The sequence below is a fragment of the Phoxinus phoxinus genome (assembly GCF_949152265.1).
Source record: "Phoxinus phoxinus genome assembly, chromosome: 15".
NCBI classification, from domain to species: Eukaryota; Metazoa; Chordata; class Actinopteri; order Cypriniformes; family Leuciscidae; genus Phoxinus; species Phoxinus phoxinus.
Genome location: NC_136890.1, coordinates 8,035,154 through 8,057,862, shown reverse-complemented (window position 1 = coordinate 8,057,862; position 22,709 = coordinate 8,035,154). Strand labels below are relative to the sequence as shown.

At 36.4% G+C, this 22,709-nt stretch overlaps 3 protein-coding genes across 7 annotated transcripts in view; all 3 read left to right on the top strand.

Annotated features, from left to right (window-relative positions):
• espn (espin) overlaps window positions 1–9,845 on the top strand; it is an 87,413-nt gene extending 77,568 nt beyond the window's left edge. For 4 of the 5 annotated variants that reach the window (XM_079637536.1, XM_079637534.1, XM_079637535.1 and 1 more), the window contains one exon: window positions 6,368–7,698. In XM_079637536.1, the coding sequence (XP_079493662.1) occupies window positions 6,368–6,451 (84 nt within the window). In that variant the 3' untranslated portion in view covers window positions 6,452–7,698. Of the gene's footprint in view, window positions 1–6,367; window positions 7,699–8,259 lie in introns of those variants that run through there. The other variant, XM_079637537.1, reaches the window with a different exon arrangement.
• On the top strand, window positions 819–2,759 carry LOC307011776 (espin-like protein; the record flags this gene model as incomplete). Its single annotated transcript, XM_079637788.1, has 1 exon — window positions 819–2,759. One exon carries the CDS (start codon window positions 819–821, stop codon window positions 2,757–2,759), a length of 1,941 nt encoding a protein of 646 aa, XP_079493914.1.
• Window positions 9,846–11,024: 1,179 nt separating the features above from the next.
• Window positions 11,025–22,709, top strand: part of arhgef16 (Rho guanine nucleotide exchange factor (GEF) 16) — a 30,524-nt gene continuing 18,839 nt past the window's right edge. The window contains exons 1-7 of the mRNA XM_079637531.1: window positions 11,025–11,224; window positions 11,337–11,394; window positions 13,798–14,390; window positions 16,263–16,314; window positions 17,915–18,075; window positions 18,513–18,569; window positions 21,725–21,885. Of these exons, the coding sequence (XP_079493657.1) occupies window positions 13,893–14,390; window positions 16,263–16,314; window positions 17,915–18,075; window positions 18,513–18,569; window positions 21,725–21,885 (929 nt within the window). The 5' untranslated portion in view covers window positions 11,025–11,224; window positions 11,337–11,394; window positions 13,798–13,892. The remainder of the gene's footprint in view (window positions 11,225–11,336; window positions 11,395–13,797; window positions 14,391–16,262; window positions 16,315–17,914; window positions 18,076–18,512; window positions 18,570–21,724; window positions 21,886–22,709) is intronic.

The window sequence follows — 22,709 nt, the reverse complement described above, 5'->3', positions numbered from 1 at the left end:
AATTAATGTCATGACCAGCTAAAAATAAACCCAGTTTGATGGTATCTGCACAAGGATACCAGGAAGTGACATAACACATTTATCAGCTTAATGTGAAAACAAAAAGTATTTACATGGAACTGAGTTATGCACACTCCATCCACAAATATTATGTTGGTAACTCATAACTCTGCCTTGAAAAGTAGTCCCACAGAGACAGTTTAGGCAACTTTATGGCTCAAGGAATTCAAATGCTTTTACAAAAATATGAGCTTTTAAATCCACTGGCCCACTTACCACTTACCACTACCAGACTTCCATAGTATGCGTTTTATAGTCCCTGTTTGTTTGTTTCTTCTTTTTGTTTTACAAACTGAATTGCATTTAAATTATTGTATTCAATATTCGGTATTCAATAGCATGTCACTGATTGTATCCATAGACAATCATTTGAAAGTAACCCAGATTATTCATTTAATATAATTAATAGATTCCAACCAAAACCCTATACAATACATTTTAAGACAAATAAGCTGTTTTTGCAGGGTTTTTTTTTTTTTGCCTGAATCTTCTTATGCAAGTCAACTCAGTGAAAACAAGGCAGTATCATCGCACCACTAAATTCATGTAAAGTTTGAAACGTTTGGGGTGAAGAAACTTTAAAAGCGTGTATGTAACGCATCGGATCTACAAGCTGAAGGGCACCCCCTCCTCTGTTTTGTTCCTTTCTATACCCTCCTCTGAACCTACTTTAGTTTGCTGGCAGTGGATACTATCAAGCCCAAGACTGGCATTATTCTCACGTGCACAATGCTATTCTGGGTCCATTTGGAGAACTAATGACAGAGGACGACCTTATCCGCATTGAGAAGCAGATTGAGAACCTCCAGGTCATGCACAAAGTGTCAGAGGTGGAGAAAGATCTGGAACAGCTGGAGCAAGAGTTGAAGCAACTCTTGCCTGTGTCTGCAGCTTTGAACCAAGACCACTTCTCCGTCAACCCCAAACAGGTTCACGGGCAAGCAGAAGACTTGCCTGCCTGGTGCAGCAAGATCTCGACACTGCTCAAAAGCATGGCCATTTTGCTTGCCACTTTGGGTGGAAAGGAGATCGATATCCTGGAAATGATCACTCAAGGATATACGTACGAAGGTCTGAAGAGTGGCCACACAGGGATCTCAGATTCAGTGCCCTCTGGAAACATTGGTCGATCGCAATCTTTCTCCACTCGAGAGGAGGTGGAGAAGGAAATTAAGCAGTGTGGTGTGTCTGTGAAGAACCTGAAAGCCAATTATGAAATTCATAACCAGTCAAAGTATGAGGATGACAAAATGAACCGCGTATACAAACGTACAAGGTCTTTGCCAGCAGTTAGTGAATGTAGCTACCCATCAGAGCCCATCTTGGAGGATGAGCTGCTGTTCTCTCTCAGTGAGAGCAACTCACAAATCGGAGATGGGTCACCAATAGAGCAAGATCCAAATTTACCATTGGTGAATGAGGAACCTATAACACCGTCCCATGCAACTTTGATGTACACTGGGTCTGAAAGAACAGGACCATCTGACTCAGAACACCATGACCACGCTGACATCTCTACGAATCCACTAACCTCAGAGCAGCTCACCCGCAGTCTAGAGGTGCAAACAGACCTGAGCTACGTCCAGGAGTGCATCGAGATGCGAAAGGAGAGGATTGTGTTTCTGTTCCTGGAACACTGGAGAAAGTACACAATGAGTGAATCCTACAAGTGCTCAGGAAGAGGGAAGACTCTAAGTGTTGAAGAGAATGACTGTCATTCCCTGTATTATCAGAACCTAGCTGAGCCGGATGGTACCATGCAAACGGAGGATGACCAACTGCTGCATTTCATGAAACAGAGACAGGTTGTGGGAAATCTTCTTGGCCACTGGAGGACCATTATGAGCCAGGTGCCCACGCGACAAATCCGGAGACTCAGTCGAGCTCAGATGATCTACTGGCCTGAGCACTTCCTTCCCCACATCAACGGGTCACCTGTTCAATATGAGAGTCTAACCCTTGACCTTTTCATGCTTGGCTACTTCCAGCTTCTTGAGATGAACATGTCCCGCACTGAGCGGAAGTTCCGCCACTTGCTTTGCTATGAAATGTTTGACAGACTTGGCAGTCACCCATGGGAAGTGATCCGCCAGTTCCACCGAGAGGTAATGGAGAGTATTGAGAAAGGGAAACGTGATTGGTCAGATGGATTTGAAGATATCAAGGTGAAGTATTTTGGTGACTCTGTTGAGGGTGGTGGGCTGCTGGAAGCTGCTGAGCTCATTCTCCCTCCAGAGGTTCTGCAGGCATCCGTAAGCATATCACAAAGGGCTCCAGATGCAAGTCTCTCAGGTATTTCACCACCAGATGTCCCCTTTGAACATACACGGCCAACTTCAGATGACTGTGCTATGGCCACCCAACAGGGCTCTTCAGAACACTCAGCGGAGAACATTAAAAACCATACAGAAATACAGAAGAGTCGTACTGAAGTCCAACTACCTCCCATTGCAGCACAAGATGCACCTCAGCCAGAAAACACAGTAACGCAAGCAACCATAACAGTTGAAAGCCCCCAGACGGTAGCCCCACACACTGTGAACAAACAGGGCCCAGCAAATACCAAAGAGGAGCCCAATGAGGACTCCATCAAGCTTATTTATGAACTTAAAGAGTTTAGCAATGAGGAAATTATTAGATATATTGATCGAAGCTTCGCCTTCTGGAAAGAGAAGGAAGCTGAGATGTTTGACATATGACTTATCAGGTCAAATTATTTGAAGGATGAAACACAATTATAAGGAGACAGAATAAATGCTTGTGTTAAGCAGGTCAGCAAACAGTTGGGTCAGAAAGGCAGTTTAGTTCTAGAAAATGTTGAGGTCTTGATTGTTAAAAGAAACAATCAAATGTTGAGCTTAACTGAATTTAAGCAACAACCTGTCCTGTCATCATTTGTCATCAGACTTCTTACAACCAACTGTAAGCTGGGGTGTAAAAACTCAATATTGACGTTTTGGAAACTGCTGTCATGCCGATAAAACAATAAATACATCGAAATATCATAGAAAACATAGCACCTCACCTCACTGGGTGAAGTGAAGGAAAGATCAGTCTTTTTTAGCAGAACATCAACTTTTCAGTGAGCGTATAAAACAATAAAATAATCAGCACACACTTTGAAGCACAAAATGCAGTTTCTTGAAATTAAAGTGTAAGATTATTCTGACCATTTTTTAAACATCATTTTGCTTATTGATTGAATTCTTTCTGATTCATTCATTAAAAGAAGCCATTTGAATTTTGTAACTTTGAACTATTGTTTGGTATTTATATGACTTACAATTGAGTGTATCAGAAGCAATCACATAAGCCCATTGACATACATTACAGTTACAATATGTTTTACATCATCTGTTTTCAATGGTTTATTTGGCATGTTGCATAATTATTTGGAAAATATCAGAATATTTTTTTAGGATAGGAGTGAATGTGTTCCCTCTTTTTCTTTGTGTTCTTTTGAGGTAAGAGTACACAGCTCTTAGTTTCTGAACATAATCAATGTTTTTATTTACTCAACCATGATGCATTTGTGTATGAGCATTCTTGACCTTTTTATCTTTCAGATTTATTGTCTTTTGTTAGCAGTTGTGTTTGGCAATGTTGTTTTTGAGAGGTTTTGAAAAGCAGATGGATTTCTTCTGAACTGCAAAGGTTTTTATTGCCATTGATATTCATATGTTTTTTGGTTGTTGTTTTTTTACACCTAAAATTGAGGTTTAAATTATTCAACTGTTACAGTTTTGTTCCATCTAGCCATGTTTGAAGTGTCGGTTTGATGGTTTGTTCATTTTCTGAGAAATTTACACAAAATAAATAAATCTAAGTTCATTGGGTACATCATTGGGTACATCATTGGGTTCATAAGTCAAAATAATTTAATTTGTGATTTGCTGTTATAACATTATTAAAATGATTAAACACCTTTTTAAGAACATATATTTTACTTATTGACTTAAATTTACCATTTAATGTTTGCTTAGTAAAGTTATTTATTGCCCTACAATTAACTCTTGTTAGGTTCCATGGACTTACTTAGCTAAAGAGTTAAATAAGAATTAGAGAGTTAACTATGGCATCACGGTTATTTCTGGAGTCAAGCTCAAGCTGTGTTCTTGAGGGCATTTAGCAGCCATTTTCTTAAGAAGGCAGGACTGTAGGAAGTGTGTATGTCAACTCCAGCAGTATTGAAAGTATGTCAATTAGAAAAGTATATAATGGCACATATTAAATATGCACCACGTTAAAACCATGCTGTATGGTAAAAGTGAAATGTTTTATTTCTGATTATATCATAGACACTCAAATAATTGAATTGCACAAAGCCGTATTTCAAAAGGATTATTATATTTTGATTAAAGGAAATTATTTTCTATTATTTTCTCATTTTTATACCCTAACAAAAAAATAATAATATGGACACATACCATAATGACAGGTTTGGGGTAAACTCATAAAAATGGGGTAAAAATAATGTGACAGCATAATGGGACAAAACTTTGCTATAATTTTTTATGCACAATTATGGTAAAATATGACATTTTAATAAGGCCAAAATATTTATCTGTACGAATACATTTATCCCTCTGTTGGAGTTACCCTATCTCTGGAAGTATTGTTCTTAACTAACGTTTTTGTTTTGTTTTTTGTTTTATCTTTCAACTACAAACTTTCAACAGTAACTGTGTTCTCTACAGCAATGGATTTCATTTTCCCTCTATAGATTCAGTATAGCCGTTTTCTTAAAAAAGAATCTTTAATCTGTCTTTCAAATTTTCCAAATTATTAGGCAAAATCCTAAAGCTACCCAACATTTAAAAGAAAAGCAATACTATATTATTAGTGGAAGTATTGATGAAAGAACATCTAATGTCATAGCTGCACCCTCTAAACTTCTGCATCTATCAAAGCATTTCATCTATCAAGCATTTTTTGTATTTTTTTCCCAGTTTTTTTTTTTTTTTTTTTTGGTGCATATAATTCCCAGGGGAATAATGAAATATTAATACACGGATTAGTTTACTCTGGCTGTTACCAATAGCATTTCACGGTAGCATTTGAGGTAATCAATCTGTTTGAAGGGGAAATGAGAAGCTGGAGATGGCCACCCCCTCTGCTGGGGTATAGTTACCAACTGAATGGAGGAAGAAGATCCCTTTTCACACTGTGCACACATTACCTGAGTGAAAGAAAAACCAAAAAACTTTATTGGGGAGTGTATACAGAAAATGTGCGTGTGTTTTGTTTTTTTAAAGAGTGTGTTAAAGGGTTTTGGTGGCATATTCTGTATGAAAACCATGGAATTAGTTTAAATAGTAGGATTCTGCCATGTATATGGAGTTGTGGTTGCACTGGAGCACCAGAGTTCACCTCGAGTTTAGACTGGTTGTAAATGTAAATGAGCACAATAGTGCTTTGCTATATCGTCGTTATGTTCAGTACAGCCTGATCATATGGCTTGGCCTGATAGAAACATTCAGGATCACCTTTTCACATGTAGGCCTATACAAAAATTATATCCTGTTTAATTATACACTAATAGGATTAGTTTTATTTTATTTATTTTTTATACTTTACATTACAAAATTTAGTTATTGAACTTTATAGTGTTTCCAGTATTCAAGATACGGTTTCATGCACTCCGGAAAAAAAAAGGTACAAAAGCTGTCACCTTTCAAAAGGACACCTTTGGTACACCTTTGTACCTTATTCACCCCTTAAGGGGTGCATGTTAGCACCTTAAAGATACATATTAGTATCTTTTGAAAGGGTCCCACCCTAGTGACAGCTTTTGTTCCTTTTATTCAGAGAGTGTACCTGTCATGAACTGCTCTAACACACGTGGGTTGAAGATCCAAAAGCAGCCATTTATTAAAGGTAATCCACAATCTAAAGGATCAAAACCACAGGGAAGATGAAGATAAATCTAAACAATAACAGCATCCAAGATCAAGGGAACCGGGCAGAATCATCATATGTACGCACAGAAATACAGTGTGACACTAACAAGTCTTCACAAAGATTAAGTGAAAAAGACAGGGCTTATATAGGCAGAGTTTAACATGGTAATGAGACACAGCTGAATGTCATCACAACATTCATGATCTGATAGAATTGGACTAGGGAGGAATGCCCTCTAGTGGGTATCTTGTGCACTCCAGCTGGCAGATGTGACAGTACCAGTATGCACTCCAATGCTTTGTGATCAAATATGATCTTGAAGTTGTCTTCATGAAATGTTATTAACCTAAAAAACCTTTGCTGATCTCATCCTCAGCTATGTGTCTTTCTTTCCTGTTTGTGACAGACTGACGAAGAGGCGGCCCGTCTGGCTTCCTTGCCTGCCTGGAGGAGAGATATTATGAAGAAAAAGATGGATGAAGAAAAGTAAGTTAAAGCCAGGGCTCTTGCTTTTGGCTTTCTCTCTCCTTCTTTTTGTCTCCTGTGTCTTTCTGTTTACTGTTTGCAAACCTCATTCATCACATAAGTGTTTATTTCATTACTATACAATCAGAACCCCTCTGGTGCTCTGCTGTCCTTTTTGACTGAATTTTTTATTTATTTATTTTTTCTTTTTCTTCTTCTTCTTCATCAAAGTGGTATGAAACTTGGTAAAGGTTTTGGCACTTGCTTTTAAACACACACACACAAAAATCATGGACATGATTTGAAATGGTTAAATGGTCCTGAAAAAAATAGTCACATTTGTGCTCATCGTGGTCAAAAATTACCGCATTAAAAAAAAGAAAGGAAAAATTGACCGCATTGGAAATGAATAGAAGACAAATATATTTGAACTTGAGATATCAAGTTCAACACAACTTGTTTAGATTTATGGCTTTGATTTTCTTGCCGTTTTAGAGTAAAACGTGTTTTTGAAAATATAGATTTCATATAAAAAAATTATTTTTGTGCATTTTTTATAACAATAAAGGTACAATTCTGTAACTGTTTTGAACTTTTTTCACTTCAGCAATAATCTGCCAAGTGTCGTCTTTGAAAAGACATCAAACTTAAGTCTGTACTCTAAAGCATTCAAGATTTACGACAGTTTAAGTTAGAAATGTAATTTTAAGGTCTATGCTCAAAACGTGAACAAATGGATTACAACTGCTGCGTAAATATAATGTAGTACTATAAAATCCCCTAAAAATACAAAATATTAAATAGAAAAACATTATCAAGCTAAAATATAGTACATTCCTTTAATTGAGAAAAAAAAAACGTCCACGCGAAGAACACCAGAGGGTTACAGATAAATGGAACTTTTGCCCATTTCTAATATCAAAAAGTTTTAGCTTTGTTTTGTTTTTTCTATTTATGACAGACCTAATGAATAAGACTAAGATATGAGTAACAATTAGTAAGAATAAGAATGAGTAAGATAGTACTGCCTTTAAAAGTTATGCCTGAAGTGTCTTCCATGCAAATCTGTGAATTTTCTGTCTTTTACTCTCAATATCTTTTGTGGATTATAATACCAAAGTGATAATAAGTAAGTAAATTATTTTCTGTTGTAGTGTTTTTAACTGTTGTAGTGACTTCTGTACAAACATTTCAAAATATACTTATATATATATATACGTGTAATCCTCTAATTTCTTTTATTCGCTCCTGGATGGACAGGGAACAGAAAAGGTAAGACTTTCACTAGTGATAGTTGCAGTCCTAATAGTAGTTGTAGAAGCAGTTTCTATTCAATCAATACTATGCTACATTTTGATTGTATTAAAGGTGCAATGTGTATTATTTCTGAGGATCTATTGACAGAAATGCAATGTAAGATCCATAACTATGTTTTCAGTGCTGTATAAAGACCTTACTTAATAAACCGTTATGTTTTTATTACCTTAGAATGAGTCATTTATATCTACATAAGCGCGGGCACCCCCTTAAATGAAGGTCGACATATTGTGACGTCATGTTTCTACCGTAGCCGACAGCGAACACACAGCGCTACAGAGTTTGCTGTGTGGGGAGAAATGTGCTGCTGGTTACGTCGGCCACCGTAGCTTCTCATTCGAGTTTGAAAAGGGAGGGATAGGCCGCAAGTGACTTTCTGTTTGCAATTCGCAAAACTCACCACCAGATGCCGCTATAAATCACACACTGCACCTTTAATGTGCATTATATGCAATTTGACCCAAAACATGTTAATGTACCCTCCTTCACCTTTCTTTTCTTTTCTCACCCCGGTAGAAAAGAGGAGGAACGACGGCGAAAAGAGAAAGAGAACGAGGAGAAGTCGGAACAGGAGCGACTACGGACACTAGGCTATGATGAAACCAAGCTGGCGCCGTGGCAACGGCAGATCATTTTAAAGAAAGGCGACATAGCGAAACAGTAGTAAACTCACATTCATCACTCTTGCACAACTCTCTGCTAACACGGGTCAGAATCTGCCAGACCCTTTAGACACAAACCACGGACGGGTCACCGCACCACCTTCCGCTTGCTCGACCACTTCATCATCACTTCTTCAGTCTCCTAATGTTATTTAGCCCTGAAGATGCTCCGTGAAAAGAGTGAAAAATGAATTAAACTAATGTTTTACTATGGTCAGGTCTTATGTATATGATTATTTAGCAGTCTCGAGAACTAAAAAGATCTGTAAATTATTATTTTTCAGAAAATATTGTTTAGCACGTTAGCTTCACACTTCCAGCTCCACACATTGTTTTACGTCTCGTTTCAAATCTCTAGTAGTATTTGTATGTATAGATAGATAATATATGTCAAGGAAATCACATGTACTCTGCTTGAATGCTTTTTTAAATTTACTTCATGTGGTCATAATCTATGAAGTATGATAGTCCTGAACAGGTGTATCCTTGCATAAAATAAGTGAAGCTTTGTGTTATGGTACATCTTTGTTTCTTTATATTAAATAATTGTGCAATTTGGAAATATCAAGTATAGATATTTTACCAGTAGTTTCATTGGATGTTAGAACAATGGGTTTATTGTACATAATGCGACAGCAATATTTCACCAGAAGATGGTGTCAGAGATCGCAATTGATATTTGGCCATAGCAAGTCTTCCCAGACAATGTTTCTCAGACCTATCCATCAAACCAGCGCTAAAACCCATAAGAAGCCAATGTCTTAAATACTCGATTGCATCTTTAATGAAAAGTCATCTGTGCTGAGATTTGCATAGGACGTTTACATTGGGAGGGGAAATGATGTTGGTAGCTAGCTTAATATGTCATGAAATCATGACATTGTATTCAGCGATGCTGTGGTCCCCAAAAAATAAGCTTCTTTTTTTCTTTCTCTGCTTATTCTCTATTGTTAATGTGTTTAGAGTAACTAGACATCAGAAAAGTGCCGGATGTGAATCTGTACGTGTGCGTGCATGTGTGAGAAAGTATATGTGTGTGTGCATACACATGCATATAAATGTCGTTCGTCTATCCTGTGTCATACACTGTGTGATGGTTAGAGTTGATGTATTTTAAGTTTTTTTTTTTTTTTTTGTAAAACTGTAAAAAAAAAAAAAAAAACAACATGCATGGCCCTCCTTGAGTTTGGGAACATTCTGCTTTTATCAGATGCCATAATGATGCTGAAATCAAAGATGTGATCGCCATTGCCATTCGAAGATTTTCTATTCATAATTACTCCATACAGAAATGCTTATAAACTCCTACGGCCCTATAATATCAGTTACATGTGATTTTTTTTTTTTTTTTTTTCTGTTTTCAGCCTGACTTTCATAGGCAGACTATTGTAAACTTTAATTTTCCCAGTGGCAAAACAAGTAATGTAATAAAAATTGTAAATAATTTTTGCCTGTGAAATATTTAATATGCATTACAAAACACACATCCAATCCATATAGGCCTATATAGTGACAATTCAGCTGCTCAGACTTAAACGGTCAAACAAGGAGCAGTCTGAAATATCAATTCAGTGACATTTCAAAGATGCTCTAGCTGATATAAGCTAATCTTTTTTAAATGTGTTTGTTTTTTACAGAATGTTCATGAATACAAATTAAGTTGGAGGACTGAATGTTACAAATAAATGCAAGCAAGAAATAACTTACCATTAATGTGAGGCTACTGTATAGGCATAAAACATTATAAATACAGCCTATGTAGGCCTAGGCCTATATCCTAAACCTCCAATATGTAAACCTGATTGCAGGATGTTAGTAGAATTCGTCATTGTTTACTGTAAATATTCATTTCCAGTACATTTGAACAGGTATAGCAAGACAAGTGAACGTTGAACAGACTTAATGACAGTATTTTATAGCCTAACGCTTATCAGAAGAATCCACTTCAATGAAGGATTACTTCATTCATTTTTTTTATTGCATTTTAATAAGAACAAAACATAATTTACATACAGGAGTACATAACCATAAATGTCAGGGATAAACAAAATGGGGGAAAAACGAAGAAAGAAAGAAAGAAAGAAAGAAAGAAAGAAAGAAAGAAAGAAAGAAAGGCATTTTACAGAAAAACTTGTACCTATTAAACAGCTGTGCAGTTTTCCTTTCTTATAAGTTTTTACATTTTGATATTGTTTCTAAATATATTTTATTATTCATTTTAAATTTTTCAGAATTTGGCATTTTTTTCATTCATTTGACTTTATGAATATAGTAATGGACAAGTATAATAATTAAATTAAATATAAACAAAATGTTTTTATCACCATCAAAAGAAAAACATTTTAGTTCATAACATCAACTTCTTCAAAGTTAGCAGAAATATTTTCTTTGTAGATAAATTATTACTTCCATTGATGTCTTTCCAAAATATTTGGGTCTTGGGACACTCCCAAAATAGATGATTAAAAGTCTCAGGGGAAATTTGACAACAACAAAAAAAACATCTTTCATTTTCACTTTAAAACGCTGTGCTGAAGGTTAACTACAGAATCAGAAACAACTGTAACTAAGGGGGCGGGGTTTAGCGAAGTGTTAATATAGTGTCAAACTTCACCAGCAGATGGCGCATGAGCATCTTTACCGTTGAAGGACGCTTCTGGAAAACCAGTAGATTATTAAATAGATATAAAAAATAAATAAACACATATTCGGTCTGGTCTTAAGTGCTCAAATCAATATCTAATTTTTACGAAAAGAAGAATTCGGTTTCAAGATTCTGCAAAGTGTAAGAGTTTGAGGAAGTATGAACTCAATCACCGGTGGGTGTTTCTCCGGCTCACCTGGAGTGACGTATTGCGTTGTACAGAGACGGCGCAGGAATGTGTAGACAATCTTCTAAACGTATATATACTATGTTCTGGGTCCTTGCAGGCAGGGAAATCTGACATCTTCACACTTTTAAAAGCACAGTTCATGTGAAATTAGCCGGGTAAGTCCAGCCATTATTTCTGTATGACCTTTAAACAGACTGAAAGTGCTGTTGTTTGTTGTTGATAACTAGTATGTCCGGGCGTGAAATGCAGTTGAGTTGTTTATCCAGGTGACTGCGATCAGTAATGTGTGTTAAAAGATTCCCGCCGTGTCTATATAGTTGTATCCAACATTATGCTATATGACGTCTCTAAAGAACAAAGTTCAGTCAGACTACCAGTTTGGACGTTTTATTACATTTTGATATAGCGTAGCCTATCTATTTTGACCCCATGTGCCATTAACACATGTATGTTTGTTTTTTTACAATAAAGTACAATAAATGTTTTGTTTTTTGTTGGCAAATGGCATATGGTTCCTTGGAATCCATGGAAGCTTTACATTGCACAAAAGTTTCTTTACACTGGAGTGGGGAAAAAGATCTTCAGATCAATTGAGGAAAATTAAAAATCTTCTCACTGAGAAAAAAAAAAAGTAAAAATAAAATTCACTGAAAGGTTCTTTGAGAAACCCAGAATGGTTCTTCAATGACATTGCTGTGAAAAGCAATTTTATAAAAACCTTTTATTTTTTTAGTGTAAATGGAAACTGTACTAATTCTGTTGCCCAAGTGGCATAATTGTTTGTTTATGTGCTATTATGCAAGACTTTACAAATGTTTCCCATGATTTATGATTGCACCTGTTTCCGTGATCAAGGGACATTCCAAACAGATGTAAGACAGGGTTCCTGGAAAAGTAACAGGCGGAGTTATATGCTTTCACTGTAAAAAATTCTAACCTCCCCAACTCAATTTTCTAGTGACTCAGACTGGCCCAAGTGAAATTCTGCAAATTGGTCAAATTAAATTAGCAGAATTTCACTTGGGCCAATTGAAAAATTTTGATGTGACCAGTCACTAGAACATTTTGAGTTGGGGAGGTTAGACATTTTTTACAGTGTTGGCAATGCTGACACATGTATAAAATAAATAATTAAAACATATCTATCTACATGCATAGAACAAACCCCACATTTGTGTTGCATATACATATATAACTGTTTATTTCAAAATTCTCATTAATCATCATAAAATATTTCTCATCAAATTGTATATATTTTTTCATATATTATTTGTACATTAATATATTATTTGACACTTTTTAAAGTTATAAAAGAAAATGAGTATTCAGTAATCGATTTAATGCACTGTAACTATCGGATGAGAACAAAATCTGGACTGAATAGAGCTGGAGAATTACATTAATTTTGCAACATTGACACTGTTTTGACCTTAATTGAATTAACAATGAACTGAATAATGACACTTTTACCTTTTGTAGAGCTTCTTTACAGCTGAAATTGAATTTGTTTAATAATTGGTAGATTAATAGATAGATAAAGCGCTATATAAATAAACGGCACTATAATATAAATAAGGTCTAAAAAATACTTCTTTATGTAATATTGGTTTCTTTTGTTTTCAGAGTGAAAAGCTAGATATGTTGCTGCATTAACTTTAGATGGTATTTATATTAAACGGTATAAGCGAAATCTAGTTCATAATAACATTTCCTTTCGCTTCATTAAGTACTTTGTTGAATGAGAAAGGGTGGCGAATAGGCATTAGTTGCATCAGTTGCTTTGTTAACAGGAAAATGATGCAATTTTGGCTGTTGTTCAGCTGAAGTCAGTTCTGTGTTAATTCAGTTCGGTTGTAAAGATCATCAATTATTAAATTAATTAATTTAATCTATAAAGCAGTTCTGCAACAACAACAAAAAGTCGTCCTCATCCAGCTCAGTTCTCATACAACAGCGTCAGTACAGTCAGATCGATTCATTTTTGATGAATATTAAAGGGATAGTTCACTTTGAAATTAAATTTTGGTATGTTTTAGCTTACCTCAAGGACACCCAAGATGTAGGTGTCTTTTTTTCCGCAGTAGTTTCAATTTTGATATTTTTAGGTCAAACCGTTCTTGTCTGACAGTCATATCATGCAGTTCTATGGTCATTGTCTCAAAGAGCATGCACAGAGTCCAAATTAAAACAATTCCCCATCGTAAGTACACATTGATGGAACGTTTTGACCTAAAAATATCAAAATTGAAACTACTGAGGAAAAAAAGACACCTACATCTTGGATGCCCTTGAGGTAAGCTCAAACAAACCAAAATTTAATTTCAAAGTGAACTATCCCTTTAAGTGTCCCTAACTAAGCAAGCCATAGGCGACAGTGGCGAGGAACCCAAACTCCATCAGGTGACCGAATGGAGAAAAAACCTTGGGAGAAACCAGGCTCAGTCGGAAGGGGTCAGTTCTCCTCTGGCCAACGAACAAACAAGGTGTCATTATGATTCAAGCTGCATCATAAGTCAGAATTCAGATCGGCCACCAACAATCTATCTCTGTTGTAACAGGTTTTTGCAGTGGTCTGCTGTGGACCCCAAGCTGATGTTCTCTAAGGGAAAAACACTTTCAATCAGCCAAAAACAGGAAACCAAGTAAAGGTGCCATGTCTAACAGAAAATCTGATGGCTCCATGGGTGACAAGTCTCTTCTTGTTCCGGGGAGCTATTTCAGCTCAGCCCTTACGCTGGACCAGCCGCCAGGACGTTCGGCTTCGAGCTTCGACCTGTCCACTGCCAGTTCACCAGTAGATGAGAGGAGAACTGTGCTCAGCACCCAGAGTAATGCGGCTCGGAAGCTGGGCACTCAACAGCTCATTCCCAAGAACCTGGCAGTGACTAGCCGCCCAAAAAACCGCCACCACACGACCGTGGTGACCCTGCCCGTCTCCCTGCAGGCCACGGACATCTCCTGGGAGGACTATGACAGCGATGCAGCTGATGGGTTTTCGCTGAGGAGAAACCGCAGGAATCAATCGTACCGTGCTGCAGTCACCAGTTTGAATCTCGATGCTTTGCCAAGCGAACTCCAAACGGAAACGCTGACACTGGTCAGTGAAGCAAAGGCGGCCAACCAAAAGCAAGAACACAAACCGGGACGCAAGGCAAGTGTCTTGTTCTCAGATTATTATGTTATTAAACCACTTGGATGCTTTTGAATGAATGTCGTTTGTTGAATCAACAACAGAGCTTTTCACACTGCACTTAACCCTGGGTTATCGTCGTTCTAAACCGCACTTTTAACCCCGGGTAAAGGAACGTTTCACACTTGTAATTTAGAAGCGGGGTTAGCTATATTTAGTCTGGGATTATGAAACCCTGCACCGTTTTTGCGGTGACAAACTTGTACAGTGTGAAACTATCTGATGTTAGAAATGTTACAGCTAGAATCCTAAATTCCTTTGGAATTAAAATATCCGCACATCATCACATACCCTTCACCATACCTAGAGATTGGCATGGTTTTATTTCAGTTCGCCTAGTAGCTGGTTTGATTTGCATTGAGAGATGATCTTATGGAAAGTACCCCATGCCAATCTCTAGGTATGGTGAAGGGTGTGTGATGATGTGGGGTTATTTTAATTCCAAAAGCCAAGGGAACTTTATCAGGATTCATAGTATCCTGGATCCATGAAATAACTGGCCTTTAGAAATAAAAATCTGCTTGCCTCTATGGGAATTTAACATAGAGGTGTCCTGATTTATGCGCCCTGTATTTTAAGGAAGAACATTTCTTTATTTACGATACATTATTCATTCACAAAGAAAATTGGTGCCCTTAAAGGTTGGAGTTTTCCTCATTTTCTTAATTAAGCCATTAAGATCAATTTCCAAAAGATATTTTTTTTTTTTCCTCATTTTAGTCAACTTTAGCATGGGTGTGTTTACTTATGCTAAGCACTGTAAATGATGATCAGTGTGAAACGTGAAGCAAGATAACCCAGGGTTCAGTTTACAGTGACCCAGGGTTTCCTAATTCAGATGTAAAAAGCCCTAATCAAACTCTGTTTTATACAGGATTATAGCAATGTTAAATCTAGCGTTCCGTTCATGCTGTTCTGTCAGTAAAGGCCAATATCTGTTTTCATTCAAACCATTAAAAGAGTTTTTGTAATTCCATGGGATGTTTATGTGGAATCAATGTCATCAATTTAGATTAGACAAACTAAGAATGGTAGTAATTCTCAAGTCATCATTTACATTTACATTTATTCATTTAGCAGATGCTTTTGTCCAAAGCGACTTACAAATGAAAAACAATAGAAGCAATTAAACTTGCAGTAGGACAACAGTATGTAAGTGCTATGACCCTTCACAGTACAATCCAACGCAATTCTTCGGCTCGTTGAAGACCACTCTATCTGCAGCATTCTGGATCAGTTGCAGAGGTTTGACAGTGCAAGCTGGGAGACCAGCCAGGAGAGCATTACAATAGTCCAGTCTGGATAGAACAAGCGCCTGAACAAGGAGTTGTTTAGCATGCTCTGATAGGAAGGGCCTGATCCTTCTGATGTTGTACAAGTCAAATCTGCATGACTGCATGTCATCAGCGTAGCAGTGGTAGGAAAAGCCATGTTTCTGAATCACAGATCCTAGTGATGTCATGTAGATTGAGAAGAGAAGTGGTCCAAGCACTGAGCCCTGAGGCACACCAGTGGCTAGATGTTGGGTCTTAGACACCTCACCCCTCCACGACACCCTAAAGGACCTACCCGAGAGATAAGACTTGAACCACTGGAGTGCAGTTCCCGAGATCCCCTTCATCTTTAGGATTGACAGGAGGATCTGGTGGTTAACTGTGTCAAGGCAGCAGACAGATCCAGCAGGATGTGAACTGAGGACTTGGAAGCTGCTCTTGCCAATCTCAGAGCTTCAATTACTGAGAGCATCAAATATCAAAGAACCTTTTACATTTTTAAGCATGCAGAGATAAAGTTTTTTTATATCACATTGTCATATGCTGTCTTTCCTCACAGAGAACATTGGGGAGGATCAGGAACAGGAAGCATGCTGGCTCATTTAAAGACGGTTTGTTCTTCACTGTTGTTCCCTAGTCATTGGTGCTCAACTCTAGTCCGGGGTACACACTGCTCTGCACATTTTTGTATCTTGTCTTTATTTAACATACCTGATTCAGATCATTAGTTTGGTAGGAAAGAGGTTCCCACTTTATATTAGGTGTCTTTAGCTACTAACATTTAAACTAACCATTTGGTACAATGCACTTATATATTTACTTGTATTAAAAAAAATACCTGCATGTAATTAAATCTGTAATCAATTTCAGTAATCATAATTATAATAATACTGTTGACCCTTCCCCTACCTATTAATCCACCCTTAAACCTACTCATACCACCAAACCTGCAGCAAACATGTTTTACAACATGAACACAATAAGTACATTGTACTTATTTTTTGATGTAAGCACATAGTAGTTAAAGACGCCTAATTTAAAGTGTGACCGGAAAGAGCTCCATGAATTGACCTGAGTGTGTCAAATAAGGGAAACATACTAAACGTGCACAGCAGTGGTCACCAGGAGAACCACTGTAAGCATATGCAAAGTGATGAAGTTGTCAAAACAACTTTCTAATTTGCCTGGACCTTTAACTTTCTACTTCATTTTGTGTCACTTTTGTACCTATAAATGCAGTTTGACTTCCAAGAAATTAGATTTTGGTTTGAATCCCTCAGGGATTGTTGTACAACTTTTAAAGGCCAAAACTGGTCTTCTTACATTTTTTTTTTTTTTTTTTTTTAAACAATCGCTAGGACACATTTCTCAATACCTGGGTCACTAACTCTTTACACAGTTCTCCTAACCAACTTTTAACCTGGCACCGCATTTAATCTAATTTAAAATGCTTCAATAGTTTTGAAGTTCAAAACTTCATACATGTCTCAAATCAACTCAGACCTAAAAAACACTAACAACAGGAAGCATTATACAATGTTTTATTTTGTAATGTTTCTTTACAAAACAAGAATGACACTCTACTGTTTAGAATTAACTTCAGTGTCACATAGTCTGTGTTTACATTAATGTACAAAATGATTTCCCCTTCTTTTTAGATGCTAATGAAATTGAAAGACTAAGCTATAATTGTTCTGATGATATTTTATTTTTTAGATTCAGAAAATATTTCAATATGGTAATGGTATTACTGTATAAATGTATCAAATTGCTGTCTTATTCAATTTTGTATTATGTTAGATTTTGAACTTACGTTTAACAGTTTTTAAAAGAGTATGTAAACGTGCAAATTGGCCTTGTAGTATATCGAGTTTTGCCGGTGGTTGTCTAAGTGAGAAATGTGAATGAAGTCATTGAATTTATTTTGTGCCAAAGCAATGATAAATAATCCACAGTTTAGCCCACATAGACTGATGTTGTGTTTCGCTGTGTAAAGAGTTTTGTAAAAGTGACCCAAGTATTGAGAAATGTGTCTAAGCGATCGTAAAAACTGTAATATTTGTTGTGATATATAAGATAAAATAAAAACCAGATATCGACATATTTTTACATTGCATTTTCTCCAGTACTGTAGGCTTGAATTTACTAGTGCTTGTCAAAGCTGAGCTCTTAACTACAGCAAGTTTTAAGTTGTGCATCGTTCTCTCATAGATCCGCGCTTTTACCAGGAAATAAGGGAGCGAGGTCTGAACGCCAATAACCTGAGCACTGAGGATGAGGAGTTCTCACCGACCGAGCCACGAGAGGAGGATCAGGGCATTGTGGTGAAGAACTACAGGGCAGCGTACATGACATGGAGTCAACTACAACAGGTGATGAGGGTCAAATACTGTTGAAGAGTCACTTGCTTTAGATCAAGCTGTGGTTGAAACCTCTGTGAAGAGAGAACATGTCGTGGCTGTGAAATACTGCCAGTAACACAACAATTAGAGTCGTAATCACTGAACTTATACTAAGCTGAACTATGACGCTATTTTCTTCTAGATCTGCTATACAGCCAAAACAAACTTAGTCGCATTATTTTCCTGTTATCACTTTAAAGCTGCTTTGAAACTAACAGTATTGTAAAAAGCGCTATATAAATAAAGGTGTCTTGACTTGACTTGCTTGAAATGCATTTATTAATTCAAAATAATTAGGCTTAATTATATATATACATACATACATACATACATACATACATACATACATAATATATGCTTGTATAAGAGTTGCTGATTCCTAATTAGTACTTTTATTTCAAACTTAGGTGAAGGATTTGGGCATTTTGGATATCATCTCTCCTGAAGAACGCAAAAGACAAGAAGTGAGTCATGTTCACTGGTGTTTGTGATGTAAAAAATGAAACCAATATAAATCATATCAGACCTTTTGCACCTTTAATGTAAAAATGACAAGCTATGCAATGCCACTGAAAACCAAAGTGACACATTTCAGACAAAATAAACTTGAAATAACTAACTGCACACCCCTGAACTTATACCTAGTTGAAGCACTCTGAGTTTATTACAGTCTATTTGGGTAGAAGTCTATTAGCTTGGCTCATCTTGACTTGGGAATATTTCTCTGCAGCAATGTTTGGTTACACTTTAATTTAAGGTGACAGTTACCTTACGGAGTAATATTAATTAACTACATGTACTTACTATAGAGTTAGGGTTGGGGTTAGTTACTTATAATTTACTGTTATTACTGTAGTAAGTACATGTGGCAAAGTGTAACCACCTTAAAATAACCTTAAAATAAAGTGTTAACCAACTTTTAGATCTGATAAAGTGCATTTGTTCAGGTCACCCCACAGATTTTCTACAGGATTCTGGTCCGGTCTCTGGCTGGGGCCATTCCAGAACATTAATCTTTCTTTGCTGTAGCCATTCTTTTGTTGATTTAGATCTGTTTTGGATCATTGTCATGATTAAAGGTGAAAGTTCTCTTGATTGTCAGCTTTCTAGCAGATGCCAAAATCGACTGGTACCTGGAGCTATTCATGATTCCCTCTACCTTTACTAAACCCTCAGTTCCAGCTTAAAGGATTAGTTCACTTCAGAATAAAAATGATTGATAATTTACTCATCCCCACGTCATCCATGATACTCATGTCTTTCTTTCTTTAGTCGAAAAGAAATTAAGGTTTTGGAGGGAAACATTCCAGGATTTTTCTCCATATAGTGGACTTCAATGGGGTTCAACGGTTTCAAGGTCCAAATTTCAGTTTCAATGCAGCTTCAAAGGCTCAACATGATCCCAGTTTAGGAATAAGGCTCTTATCTAGCAAAACGATCAGTCATAAAAAAATTATAATAAAAAAAACATTAAACTGATATATTTTTTAACCACAAATGCATGTTCGTCTTGCACTAGCTCTGCGATGCGCCACGCATTACGTAATCACGTTGAAAGGTCAAGCGTGACGTAGGCGGAAGTACTGACCTCGTGTTTACAAAGCGAATGTGCAAAGACTAAGTCAAACGCCATTTACAATAAAATAAAATAAAAGGTAAAACAGCGATGTCGGACAATTTTGAAGTTGGAGGAGAAAAGGAGAGTTTTTCGCCCTAATGCGTGAAGTCGTGGACGTGCAAGATGAGCATTTGTGGTTAAAAAGTATGTATATATATATGTGTATATATATATATAATGTATGCAATTGTATTTATTTATTTTTAACCGATCGTTTCGTTAGATGAGACCCTTATTTCTCGGCTGTGATCGTGTAGAGCTTTTGAAGCTGCATTGAAACGACAATTTGGACCTTCAAACCGTTGTCCACTATATGGAGAAAAATCCTGGAATGTTTTCCTCAAAAACCTTAATTTGTTTTCGACTGAAGAAAGAAAGACAGGAGTATCATGGATGACGTGGGGATGAGTAAATTATCAGGACATTTTTAATTCTGAAGTGAACTAAAGCAGCCCCAAAACATTATGCTACCAGCACCATGCATCACCGAATATCGTGCTAAAGTTAATTTATTTCAGTAATTCAACTTAAAAGGTGAAACTAATATATTATATGGATTCATTACATGCAAAGTGAGATATTTCAAGCCTTTATTTGTTATCTGAATGCCATAATCATCAAAATCATAAATAATGGCTTGAAATATCTCACTTAGCATGTAATGAGTCTATATAATATATTAGTTTCACCTTTTAAGTTGAATTACTGAAATAAATGCAGTCATTTTTCGAGTTTCACCTGTAGTCATCGTCAGATGGCTGCAGTATATGAGTGTACTCACACGGCTGTGTAAACACTAAAGTTCACTTTGTGCACTCCACACAGACACACCCAGACATCTGACTCTTACCTGCTCCTTTGTTCCACCTGCTGCCTTCAATGAGGCTGTGTTGTGTATTTTCATGGAAAAGCCATTCATCCCTAAAGCTTTTAGGCCATGAACTTTCAACTTCTCTTATAAAACTTGTTTTAGTGAATAAAAGAAGACCTCTTCTAGTTCTTAGAACTGCATATGATATTGTCTCAACATATGGTTCAGGTCATCCTTCAGTAAGTCTGTGTGATTTCATCCAGTGGGTGAAAAGCACACTTCTCCTTAACCCACATGACCTGATGCTTTCAAGTTCACACCACAACTGGGGTGGAACACGTTACGTGTCAAATATTAATTGTTTAAATAACTAACTTCATGTGCACATTAGCACATACTTAACTCTTGGACAACCATAGACAAGTGGGGATTGTTTTCTTCCTTTCTGTCTTTAAAGAGATATTTGGAATTCAATGGAGGTTGCCAAAATCATGTGTATGATTCTTTGGAGTTCTTATTGTCACAGAGTTTCTTTTAAGATCAGTTTATTTACCTAAAAAATTGCATACTGCTAACTTAGTCGCTTCTACATTTGGTTTGAAACCATTACAAAAATGAATCTGGGTAGTATGAATGACATTTTGGACGTACTACATCCCCCATGTCATCACTGTCACGTGACCTACCAGCATCAGTTGTGTCGCTTCACTGCCATTCACAAATCCTATCTTGTGGCTTCAGTAGTAAGTCAGCCGGGTACTTTTTGCCTACGGGTTTGCGAATTCTATGAATTTAAACCTATGACTCTTGCCATACTTTTCTTTCTTTTTTTTTGCATACTATAATAGTATGGAAGTAGGCATATTTGGACTCAGTTTTTGGTTTCTAGCCTTTCCTTCTTCTTCTTTTATTAAACAACAACTTACTTTTACCTTAGGTTCTTCATAGAATCCTCTTTTTTTTATCATGAACGTTTTTTTTTAAAGCTTTTGGGTGGTTCTTGAGTGTTATATGGTTCTTTGGAGACTAGAAAAGTTCTTGATGTTTCTACATTATATCAGTGTACTGGTTCCTGGCATCTTGTTCCTGGCATTTGAGGGGGGGAAATCAGCATAAGTTATATAACCTACTCAGTATTTTGTAATGCCTGTGTAATAAACAATTCATATTGTGTCTCTGTATTTGTGCAGGCCATCTTCGAAATCATCACATCAGAATTTTCCTACCAGCACAGTTTAAGCATCCTCGTGCGTCATTTTAAGGACAGCGCAGATTTGAAAAAGGCCATGACAGCAACGGAACACCATCACCTGTTCTCCAACATATCTGTCATCCAGGAAGTCAGCAAACGGTATGAACATTGTCTTACCTTCTAAATTCTAATATGGATCAAAAGATCCTCTTATGTTCTAAATTCTAATATGGATTATGATACGATGACTGTTGGGAAATAAAATCTAGAAAATGTTTAAGGAGTTCTATAATCTAATAAATATATATATATATATAATTAAATTTGTTGCTAGGCTACTTTCGTTTTGTGACTTTCAGTGCAGGTCATTCTCTTCCAGCATGTCGTCTTATTGTGAAGCATATATCATATAAATATCTGATTGTAGAAAGTAGTAAAGGTTTTTAGAATATGCGTGTCGAGAGATTTCTATCATAGTGTGATTTGGTTTCTTAAATCTTGATGATTTTCATCAATGACAGTCGGACAATTGTTGTCAAACCATATACAGGTAACTCGAAAAATTCTAATATCGTGCAGAAGTTCACTTATTTCAGTAATTCAACTTAAAGGTGAAACTAATATATTATATAGACTCATTACATGCAAAGTGAGATATTTCAAGCCTAATTTTGATGATTATGGCTTACAGCTTATGAAAACTTTTTCATAATATTCTAATTTTGAATTTGGTGTTTTCATAAGCTGTAAGCCATAATCATCAAAATTATTACAAATAAAGGCTTGAAATATCTCACTTTACATGTAATGAGTCTATAGTTTCACCTTTAAGTTGAATTACTGAATTAACGGCATCCCCCTTTTTTTAATAGACATGAAAATGCACATTCCGAACTTTAATGGTTGTAATTCAAGAATGCTTTGGAATATAGATGTAAGGTTGGTCTTGTTTTAAAGAAGACATTTGGCAGATTTTTGGCAGA